This window comes from Scardinius erythrophthalmus, assembly GCF_964197995.2.
Source record: "Scardinius erythrophthalmus genome assembly, chromosome: 2".
Lineage (NCBI taxonomy): Eukaryota > Metazoa > Chordata > Actinopteri > Cypriniformes > Leuciscidae > Scardinius > Scardinius erythrophthalmus.
Window position 1 is genome coordinate 10,928,542 of NC_138222.1, and position 12,216 is coordinate 10,940,757.

The 12,216-nt window shown below is 36.6% G+C and overlaps 1 protein-coding gene across 3 annotated transcripts in view; it reads left to right on the plus strand.

The window, feature by feature from the left end:
- Positions 1-12,216, plus strand: part of lrp4 (low density lipoprotein receptor-related protein 4) — a 109,909-nt gene that overhangs the window by 58,640 nt on the left and 39,053 nt on the right. For all 3 annotated transcript variants that reach the window (XM_081391664.1, XM_081391665.1, XM_081391666.1), the window contains exons 5-10: positions 5,294-5,410; positions 6,038-6,166; positions 8,466-8,585; positions 8,664-8,789; positions 9,923-10,048; positions 10,191-10,325. In XM_081391664.1, coding sequence (XP_081247790.1) covers positions 5,294-5,410; positions 6,038-6,166; positions 8,466-8,585; positions 8,664-8,789; positions 9,923-10,048; positions 10,191-10,325 — 753 coding nt within the window. The remainder of the gene's footprint in view (positions 1-5,293; positions 5,411-6,037; positions 6,167-8,465; positions 8,586-8,663; positions 8,790-9,922; positions 10,049-10,190; positions 10,326-12,216) is intronic.

The window sequence follows — 12,216 nt, forward strand, 5'->3', positions numbered from 1 at the left end:
GCCAACAAATCATCTTTTCTGCAGCAATCTAACATTTCTACAGTTGGATTTTCAATAAAACTCTTCAAGTCAAACGCCGCCATCATGCTACTAATAAAGGCCACAAACCTACCACAAAATCAACTGTATACACTCACCACGCTTCCAGTGTAAAAATAGCAAATATGCCTCAAGGTGACTTATATTAACTAATCCGATATTAATTAATTTCCAGGATAAATTATCCCGGACGAGCCCCCATTAATGTTACGACCCTTCAAGATTTTAAAAGTCTAGGAAGGTAAAAGGGAAACATTATGTCACCCGTCAACAACCTTTACTATGAAAACACTGGGAAGTGAGTGATACAAGGAAGCAGCAGAACACTTGAACACATTTATTATGTGCGACTAGTCAAAGAATATATCTATATATAAACATATATATATAGATAGTTAAAAAAAAACAATTAAAGTTGTTTACAAAAAAGAAATAAACCAAACAAACCAGCAAATTATATTATCCCAGACCTCGAAGGAGAAAAAGGGATTAACTGGACAGTGCCAACTCAAAGAAAAGAATAAAACAAAATAATCTTTCTACGTCGTTTGGAACTAACCTAGCTAACACAAAAGGAAAATGTAGAAAGGAAAAGTCTTCGACGTCCTAGACGTCGTATACTTCCCTACCCTAACTATCAAACAAAAATACAACGAATGGCACTTGCCCTCTTACTAGTGTATCTAAACAGAAAATAAACCTAAGTGCGATGTACGTCACGTGACATCTCTTACCTGTCCCTTTTCCTCTATCATTCCCAAAACACAGCGTTACCGCTCTCAAACATTTAGATAAAAGGAATAGGACGGCAACACAACGAGATCTCACATCGAACACATTAACAAAGCTTGATAAAATCTCAAAAGTTAAAAACAAGCAAAAACCAAAATCAAGCTTAACAGAAGAAAATATACTAAGCACACAAAGTCAAGTTCCACAAACAAAAAGGCCGCCGCCGTCTAGTGCGTCCATGACTCCTTTTATAGTTCCCGGGTTTCCGGTAACCATAGACTGGATCTCACATGCAGACGTCAGCACGCCAGGACCCTCCTCTCCGATGGTTGTCAGCCAATCAGGCGACCGATCAGCACATCGCCTGCGAGAGCGAAAGTAAAACAAACAGACAGCGGCAGATACAATACAAAAGAAACTAAAAACACCCAAAGTCGCACAGCTTGGTGTCACATAATATCGTAACACAGGCATTAATGCGTTCCTCCTATTCCTCCTATTAACCAAACACTACAGACCTTGATTGTAATTGGGGCCAGCTGGTCTTAATCGCTTACCTGCCAGGGGACAAAGGAACGAGCAATATAGAGCAAAAGGGACAGAAGAGAACAGAACAGACCATTTCAAAGTTTATACCATCAACAAATAATTTCCTGAGACTTAGGGGCTGATTACACGACACCATTTTCAACTAAAAACGTGAAACTTTTTATGCGTTTGGGCCGTTCACTTACACGAGAAAGGTGGTCCCTGAGAACGCAAACTTTTGAAAGCGGGTTTCAAAGTGCAAGTTTTTTTAAAAATGGTCTTCGTGTAAACAACAAAAACGCGAATCTCTGAAGACGATGACGTCATGCACATACATGTTCAATCTAAAGTGTTGCACTGCCATCTAATGGCCTGGCTGAAGAATACAGTGTTTTTATTCGTTTTCGTGGATCCTTGTGAACGGGCGTCGTTTTGACAATGGTGTCGTCTGTACGCGGGAAACTCAAAGGAATAAGCTTCTCCGTTTTAAGCATATCGTTGTCGTGTAAACGTGCCCTTAAAGGAGAACTCCGGTCAATTTTAACATTGAGCTCATTTTTTTGTACATTTGGAGTGCTGTCAATACAGAGAACAACGACAAAAATAGGTGTTGCCTACACCGAGTTATTCTATTTTTAAAATTTGCACCCTGTTGACTTCAATGGGGCAAGTACTAAACCTGCTTTTAGCCTCTTAACATCCTTGATGTGTCATTACAAGTGCACAGAAAATGTGAGTGATTCCTTCTGAGTGAACACGAGTGAATCTGACTGCAGTAGATGTGAAAGATATGTATAAAAATGATGTTATTTAAGCCAGCGCAAATACCTGTGTTTACATCCTGTTTTCGGTTGAAGTCCAAAGTAATCGATTGCCGAGTTCACGCGCGTGATCATAGGTAACTAAACCTATGCGCGTGAACTCGGCAATCGACTACTTTGGACTTCAACCGAAAACAGGATGTAAACACATGTAAATCACTCACATTAGCTGTGCACTTGTAATGACACATCAAGGATGTTAAGAGGCTAAAAGCAGGTTTAAAACTTGCCCCATTGAAGTCAACAGGGTGCAAATTTTAAAAATAGAATAACTCGGTGTAGGCAACACCGATTTTTGTCGTTGTTCTCTGTATTGACAGCACTCCAAATGTACAAAAAAATGAGATCAATGTTAAAATTGACCGGAGTTCTCCTTTAAGAGAAGACTATGCTCTTCTATCTCAATTAAGTGCACTAAATTGTATTGAATGTGCACGTGTAGTGTACTTCAAATCTGTAAAGTATATTTAAAAAAGACATACTTGCTGATATGTTCTGAAATAAAAGACCACTTAAATTTACTTGAAAAGAGAACACTTTTTAATATTGTCTCTATCTGTCGGTGTCTATGAATGTTGGTCTCTATGTCTGTCTGAATAAAAGTGCATTTTAATTTATTATTTTAATATTTTTGTTGTGCTTTTGAAGAAGCTAGGGCTGGACCCGAATAATCGAATATTCGAATTCGTTCGGTGGGTTGGTATTCGATTTGAAAATTCGATTATTCAGGGTTTTTTTTTTTTCACACCTGGGATCCCCCGTGAAACGGTTCTCATTCGCGTTTGAATAAGGCCGGGGACACACTGGCTGCGCAGCGTAAGCGTCTCAGCTGCGAGGCATGTCCGTTTTTATTTCGGCTCCCATGTTTAGGTTGCAGTTGCACACTGCCTGTGTGAGACGCGCGTCTCAGGCGCGGCTCGAGCCACGCGGAAAGCGTGCATCCTAGAAATAGAACCGACGCCTAAAAGTGTTCCAGCAATGGGAGTGTTCTCTGGCTAGAGCGCAGAACAGCGGAGTTTGTATGGACCGAAGTGCATGTCTGAGCTTGTGTTTTCGGTTAAGCTGCGTTGCTTTGACATTGTGGAAAATAGAATAATAGAAACAAAATGTATTAGCCTTTTTACCAGTTATTATCAATCTAAATTAATTTCGTTTTTCTTTATTTAAATTTCGTTTTTTCTTTATTTAAATTTTTTTTTCTTTATTTAAATTTAGTTTTTTCTTTATTTAAATTTCGTTTTTCTTTATTTAAATCTACCCTTTACTGTGTCAGTAATTTGTTAGTCAGAAAAATATTAGACTACCTTAAAAGTATTGCTTAATTTAACAGACCTGTGTGTGTGCGTTTTATATCATTAGTGCGGTGTCCGTTTTCGGAGAATATAAGCCCTGCCCGCGTGAGGTGCGCCGCTTCCCGCTCGCGCTGTTCTGTAGTTTACTAAAAGTTTATTAATTCTGAATGTGTGGCGTCTCGTGTGTCCATCTATATTGCACCAAATGCGACACTGCACTCCCTTGTGAAGTCGATTGGATGAACGGTTCTCGAAATAATAAAAATGCAAACGGACAGACAGACACATAGAGATTCCTGCCTTTATTAGAGAGAAGAATATGTTCAGCCCCCTCTCTCCAAAGCTTCGAATATTCTATGTTCATTACTACCGAAGCTTCGAAGCTCAAAAAATGGGATTCGGACCAGCCCTAAAAGAAGCACACTTATTGATGTTGACTAACATACTACTGAACCACATGTGAAGTACTTTATAATGTTTAACTGTAGTATTATTTGATATTACATTGAAGGTTAATATATTTTAAATGTACTAAACTGCAAATCCATAACAAATGTGTAATTACAAATATATTTAAATACAAAACATACAAGTTTCGTATATAAATGACTTTTTTTCGTTTTAATTAAATGCAGTGTTCTTCAGACTCGCTGTTCATTAAAGATTCCTCCCATTGCAGCAATGACAGCTCTTCAGACCTTGTGCTTTCTTGTCGTGAGTCTATTAAAATATTCAGATGAACTTTACAACACAAGGTTGTCTAATCAGTTCTTCAAGGTCTGCAACATGACTTTTTGCTTATTTTTAATACGTTTGTCCAAAATGTTGGACACAATATTCAACCCAACATATTCAATAGCATGATAGATTTTTCACACTCCGTGAGTGTGGCGTAAGCGAACATGGTCATTGGTCACGTTGTTTTCTCATACTGGTCATGTGTCCTACTACAGTATGCATGTCAGAGCTGCAGCTCTGCTAAAAAAAATATTTATGTGAGACTGTGCTAATCATTGTCTTTAATACCAGGCACAAATTATAAAGAGTGTTTTAGGAGGGAGTAATCGAGAACATTGTCATTTGCATGTAGTGTATATGGATGGCAAACAAACACAACATCAGTGGGGTTACGAAATGAGGCGGCAAAGTCCTCACAGTTTTTCTTTTATGAATCAAATGTAAATTAATTTCCCAGTTACACTTAATGTTGTCACATTTTACTGGTATAAAAAAAAACATGCAATATAAAGTATAAATATACCCCCATAATCATGTTTTCAGGCCTTTTCAAGTTTGATTCTGACATGACAAAAAGCTTTGACAACTAAGTGGCTTGTCAAATTAATTAGTCTTACGCCATAATTTACTGAGGAGGCACTGCCTCCCTTGCCTAGTCGGAGGAAACACCAAAGCATGAGTACAGCGTGAGCTAGACGGCAAAAAAAGTCTCTGTGTGTAGGACACAACATCCCATAGCCCATGCTCCCAGTGTGAATGCTATAACTTTAAATATAGACACCAAAATAAAAATATGCTGTTTATGCGCATTTTTCCCACTCAAGCTACTCGCTATGTGTACAACAGCCCTGAAACTGGCGGGTCACACATTTCATGAGCTCCTTATTTGTCAAAAGCTATGAATAATGGTCCATTTTGTAGCATCTAAATTTGTCTCAAAGGCCAGAGACATGGCTACCGTCCAGAAATTCTTCATAACCTTGCAATGTATATGGTACGGGAGTGCCTATTCTTACAATTGGTTCTTGCAGCTGTATTTCCATTTGCTTTTATTTCGGCTCTGAGCAATCTTCATAGTAGTACAGTACAGTCCCATATGCACATCTCAAACCCTTTTTGTGCATGACTTGTATGTGTGTCCAGATAAGAGGAAGTGCTCTGATAAAGAGTTCCGCTGCTCTGATGGAAGTTGCATCGCAGAACACTGGTACTGTGATGGAGACACCGACTGCAAAGATGGAACTGATGAAGAGAATTGCCGTAAGTTGATTCTGAGTTTCTTAATGTGCTTATGTGTCAAATGAACATCCATCCCATCCTATCCCATTCCATCCAATCCATCCCATGCCATGCCATCCATTCTGTCCATGCCTTATTGGTGGAGCTGTAGAGAAAATTTATGTTTAGGTCAAATCTCTCTAATTATTTGAGATTCTTCTACTCACTGTAGTAGGCCATCCAAAACTCTGCATGTATAGTGTAGAAAAGTTCTTGACAAAAAGTATCATTTTGCAGATGCCAGCCAAAAAATATTCAGACTTGACCTTAATAAAATTTCACAAAACCAGATACACATAGACTCTGCAGAATCCTGAGAAAGAAGGAAATTTTTATTTTTATTTTTTTTTTGGTTTAAAGATTCTCATAACTGAGGTTGGTCACAGGAAATGTGCCATTATTGATCAAAAATTGCTAAATTGTGGTAAATTTCTGTACTTTTTTATATGCTTGGATCCCAATTATTGCTGCTTGAGACTGTATTTCTTTCTGTGTTATATTTGTTTTTCTTTTATTTATTGCAAATAACTGTGCAGAGGGATTTGTTGGACTGTTTCATGGTGCATGTGTGTGGGTGTGTAACTCGTGTTACATAATTCCTCTCTCCAGCATCTGATGTGATGACAGCCACATGCAGTGTTGAGGAGTTTCAGTGTGCTTATGGTCGTTGCATTCTGGACATCTACCACTGTGATGGAGATGACGACTGCGGTGACTGGTCTGATGAGTCTGACTGTTGTGAGGATCATTTGTTCTTTCTTACTCTGTTCCTTTTGTTTGAAATGCCTCTTTTCACTCTCTACTCACAATCATTAGAGATAATTCCCTTGTGAAAAAGAAATACTTTTTAGCATACTTATTAGGGTAATAATACATTTAAGTGCAAACTGAATGTAATGTTTTCAGGCACTTAATTGCATGGTAATTGCAATTAAATGAAATGTATTGTATTGTAGTTTAAATTTATATCAAATGCCCTTAGCTGCTTTTTGGCCCACCTAAAGTAGGACTTAATATAAAATATCCCTACAATATTTTTAATGAAACAACCCTTATTATAAAACCCTATTTTTTTTTCTGAATGTGCACTTGTAGTGTACTTTAAATCTTTCTATTTTTAAAAACTGTACTTGCATGAAATATAATATTAATGAAATTAAAGGTCACTAAAGTGTACTTAAGTACTTTCTTAACGTGTAAGTACTCATACTTTAAAGTAAAACGTTTAAAGGAACCGTATGTAGGATTGTGGCCAAAACTGGTACTGCAATCACTTTAAAATACTGTAGAACGGTGTATCTTCTCCCCCTACCCCCTGACTTGAGGTTGCCAGATAAGCTGCAGTATTCAGCAGAAACGGCTGATTCAATGAGAGCTTGTGGCAAGTGACGACGAGATGTACACAGAAAGTTTTTTTCTGTTAATTATGTTTATGCTATAGATATTTTGATAAGTAATTATGTATTTAAAAAATGTACTAATTGTCATTAGTTAAATATAATCGTAAAGATTTATGCTGCTCGTAGCATATATAATCGTAAAGATGTATGCTCGTATGTGACAGTATAATCGTAAAGATGTATGCTCGTATGTGACAGTATAATCGTAAAGATGTAACTTATGCTCGTATGTGACAGACAGAACGGTAGCTGTTAGTCTAACTTGTAACGTTAATCTGTCATTAATGTAAGTACAGGCACAAGCCTATGTCACTATGTGTAACCATAGATATCATATATGATATCTATATGTGTAACCAATATCAAAGATACAGCTATTCATGAAGTGAAAGTGGCCAGCTGTATTTTTTTAACCCTCATAACGCTAAAATATGTGATGTGAAATACAGGTCAACTTGCAGCATGAGTAACTTAGTCCACGATATACGTGAAGTACGAATGACGAATCATTTTTTCTGAGGTAAAGTTAGGCTTCTGTCTCACTTACGTTTCAAATTGCCATAATGGGCGTGCTAATGTTGTTTTCCTCAGCGTCTCAGCATAATGACAGAGAAACGGGCTCCTATAATGCATTGCTAATGTTAGCATACGTCCACGTGAGCTAACGTTACATTACTTTGCACGAACATGCATAACTTTGTTCGACTGTCATGAATATATGAAATGTCCATTGACATCAAGTACAAGTTAGCCAAGCATAGAAGAATCTTAACGTTACCTGTCCAGGAGAAAATTAGCTACGTTGGCGCCTGTGTTCAAATTCTTCTTCGTTTTCAGCCGTCTCCATCTTTCAAAAGCATCTCCAATACAAATTCTGGTTTTATTTCGGACTTTGTCACGGCGAATTTCTGAATTATAATGAGGTCTTTTTGATTTAGTAACGTTAGACATTTTTATCCGACTAGAGTTGGGGTAGGTTAGAGCAAAGCTGGCAACCCGGATCCCGAAACACTACTGACTTCGTGATTGGTCGATAGGTGGAGGGAGGCGCGTCAGGCCAAAACACAAAATGACAACATCAACATCAGTTGAGGGCTGCAAGTCCACTTTTTAAATGACAATATCCTAGCCATACTACTGTTGTCAGTGATATAAGTATTTGAAATGAACATGATTTCTTAATGTCTAGTGACACATCAGGGCCATTTTATGATTAATTGAAATAGATTTCTTACATACAGCTCCTTTAATTTGACATTATTACAAAGTAAATTTTTAATCATTGGTTTATAATCTTTTGTTATGCTTTAAAGAAGTACACTTATTTTGAATCAAGTACTTTGCTTGTGCTTTAGTATGTTACTAAACCATTTTAACCGATATTACATTTAATTTTTATATATTTTAAATTGCAATTAATTACTAAATTACAACTTCATTACAAATGTGTAATTGCATATAGGCCTATATTTAAATACATAACAAAAAAGTTTCAATAGAATTTTTATGGGAGTAGTGTTTTAGGATGATTTATGATGATTTAGTGTTGTATGTCTGATTTGGGTGTGTGTGTGTGTGTGTGTGTGTGTGTGTGTGTGTGTGTGTGTGTGTGTGTGTGTGTGTGTGTGTGAACGCAGCCTCCCACCAACCCTGCCGTTCTGCAGAGTTCATGTGCAGCAGTGGCATGTGTATAAATGCAGGCTGGAGGTGTGACGGAGAATACGATTGCGACGACCAATCAGATGAAAAGAACTGCAGTGAGTAACTGTTTTATTGTAATATTTGTGTGTGTGAGTGTATTTCACATATGTCACATGCCTCTTTCTCACCGTCAGGCACATCGATGTGCATGGCTGATCAGTTTCGCTGTATGTCTGGTCGATGTGTGCGGTTATCATGGCGCTGTGATGGAGAAAATGACTGTTCTGATGGCAGTGATGAAGAAGGCTGTGAAAAGACAGGTGAGGAATATAAAAGCCAACACATACTTTTTACCTCTTTAAGGCGCAGTATGTAAGTTTTGCTGCTAGAGGTCGCTTATTCTGAACAATAACAAAGGCGTAGCTTGATGATGCCGTGAATGAGCGTGGAATCATGGGAGTCGTTGTCTTCACCTCCACAGCCGATGTAAAGCAATCCGACAGGACTCTGGCAGAAATCATGTTCATGTGATTTCTGCACAAGTGAATGTATTACGGTTTTATGAAGCAGGGCGGAGCCCAGAGCCTAGGACGTTTTACTTTGCTCTTTTAGTTTTGTGTATGATTTTTTTTTTTTTTTTCATTGAAGTTACGTTTAACATTTTCCGGTTCCTGCCGCCTCCTTCCCTGAACTCGAGCATTGTTACAATTGCATTTGATCACTTATTCACATTATTTTATTTAATTCTAATGAAATAGCCGCAAGTGCTGAATTACTACTCCTACAGTCCTCTTTATTTGACAAATTAAAATTGTGGGGGAGCACATTGCTGTTTTACTTGGTCAAAACTGAAAACACTAGTTTATTATTAACAAATAAATAAGAGGGCTCATTGCAATTTTTTTCCCCACACATTCATAATCTTTACTTTTGCTGGTGCTTTGCAGAAAGCTTTATGTGTGCACTTGAGCGCGGAATAGGCATAATCTGCCCCCAACCCCCAGTATATATTTAAGTAATTAAATTAATATAAACGTGTGATTATTCGACTAATGGCTTAAATGGCTACTAGTCGACTAGAAAATCTTTTTTAGGGGGGCAGCCCTACAAAATAGTATGGTCTCTGACAAAATATATAACTTTGTTCTAGTGGTTTTTGGATAATTGTTGTGCATTTAAGTGGCCTTTTATTTCACTAGTATTATATTATCTTTAAAAAGTATTTTTTTAAATAATTATTACTTTTGAAAATACAAAAAATCTTTTTTTTAAGAGAGTTAAAGATTTAAACTAATTAATTAATTTTGTTTTCTGAAATGGTCTACACATATATCTTGACAATGTGCTCAAAAAGCATTAATATTTTCTAATATCTGCTCAATCACCTTTGCTGCATTACTTGCTTTTTTATTGTCTTATTCTGTTTCTTTTTTACATTCCCCTTGTTTCTTAGAAACTCCTCCATGTGCGTCGGATCAGTTCCTGTGTGAGAATGGCCGTTGTATTGGCCAGCGTAAGGTTTGTAATGACATCAAAGACTGTGAAGATGGGACTGATGAACATCCATTCCAAGACTGCCGTGAGTCTACAAAAATTCACTATTGCATGCAAACAGACAAGCGCATGTGAAATCTCACATAAGACAACTGTGGTAGTTCTGCTGAAAACATCACATTCCCCCCTCTTTGTTAACATTCAAATGTTTGCCTGTGTGTTTATAGGCTCCAAGTCAAGTGAAGAAAATTGTAATGTTAACAACGGAGGTTGCGCACAGAAATGCCAGATGTCTCGAGGTCTGGTGCAGTGCACTTGTCACACCGGCTACACATTAACACAGGATGGGAAGACATGCAGAGGTGAGCAATAGACAAGGGGAAAAAACAAAGGACAGCAGAAAAGAAAGTTTCTTAGCAAGGGGATGTAAACTTTTAAACAGGATTCTCTGTGTTTTATTCTTAGGGTATAGGTAAATATCTAATATATGTTTTTTGACTCTTATATTTGGATAAATTCTGCATAGGATTTATAAACTGATTTATAATATGAATTATGCACTTGTATATTTGTACAGTTTATATACATTCATTTTGATGGATTTCTCCAAGTGTCTTGGAGATGTTGCAATAGATGTAGTCTCTCTCAGATTTTTCTGTTTCTTCATCTAATCCCAGAAAGACTGGATGATAGTGAGATTAGATCTCATTGTGGAGCACACAGTCTGTTGTCAGACTCCTTGTGCATATAAAAATAAATGGCAATTACAATAAATGGCAAAAGAACAATGTTTGGCACACAATAGAAGTGTAGTTTAGCATACTTTTTAAAAACAGTACTTAAGGAAAAATATACCCTACTTAAGAATATACTTAAGTGCTAACTGAACATAATGTTTTCAGAGACTTAATTACAATTATTTGTTAATTGCAATTAAATGAAAATGTATTGTAGTTTAAATTTATATTAAATGCAATTAGTTGAACTTTAGAGTACTTTTGACTGACTTAAGTTGGACTTAAGATCATCTTTATATGTAATTTCATAATTCTATTTTTTTTTTTTTAAGTGTACTGGTGAATATGAATGGCAAGCATTTATGGTAACCTAAAGTATACTTTAATGCCATTTCTTTTTTATTGAAACGTGTATGTTTTACACTTTAGAAATATTTCAAAAACAGCATAATTATGAAATACATTTAAAGATGTGCTTAAGGCCTACTTAAGTGGATCAAAAAAGCACTCTAAAGTTCATGTATTTAACATTTGTAATGAAGTTGCTATTTAGTACAATGTACTTTTTTTAATAACACTTTAAAAGTGTACTTAAGTGTGTTAAGAAACAAAGTCATGAAAGTGTGCTCTCTTTAAGTACACTTAAGTGGCCTTTTATTTCGTAAATATATTTCCTGCAAGTACAATTTTTTTCTTCTTTTTGTTTTCGTCATAATTAAATTTTAAGATTTAAAGTACACATTCAATACAATTAAGTGCACTTCTTTCTGAAAAAAAATCAAGTCACTTTTATTTATATAGTGCTTTATACAATACTTTATAGTGCTGTATGTATACAATACAGATTGTTTCAAAGCAGCTTTACAGTGATAAACAGTTTATTTAAACAGGTTATTTATACAAGGGTATAAATAACTTTTATGGAGTAGAATCTAACATGCCAAAGACTTCACAGTACATAAACACTGAATTACTGAGCGTAGGAGGGTAAGAAATATGGTAGTTTAGTTTTGATCGCAGCAAGGCCAGCATACAAACAAAACCATTTATAACAAACATTAGAAACACCATCAAGAAATAACATATAATCCACGACAACAACAGCCACAGACAAAATCCCCTCTACCTACTACACCCTGTTCCACCCATACCCAAATTTAACATAGAAATAGCAGTGGGAATGAATGAGTGTCTGTACCTGTTATAGAGTATAACCTGAACCAAGATCCTGAGGGCAAAAGCTGAAACTCGTAATAAAGAGGGCGGGATCAAACCATTAAAATAGATCAAGCTTTCCTCACTACCTGGCCATTATACAGGTTGGTAGGGTGACTGCTGGACACATAAAACCTTGCTACTGGCATGAACTATTTTTAAAAGAGCAGTTTTGCCTTCACACTATACCAGCAAAACATTGGGAATTTTAAAACAGACTCGATATAAGATTTATAAAACAAAGTCATCAGGGACCTTTCAACATTAAGCTTGACAATCTCCGGAGACAGGACAGGCGTGG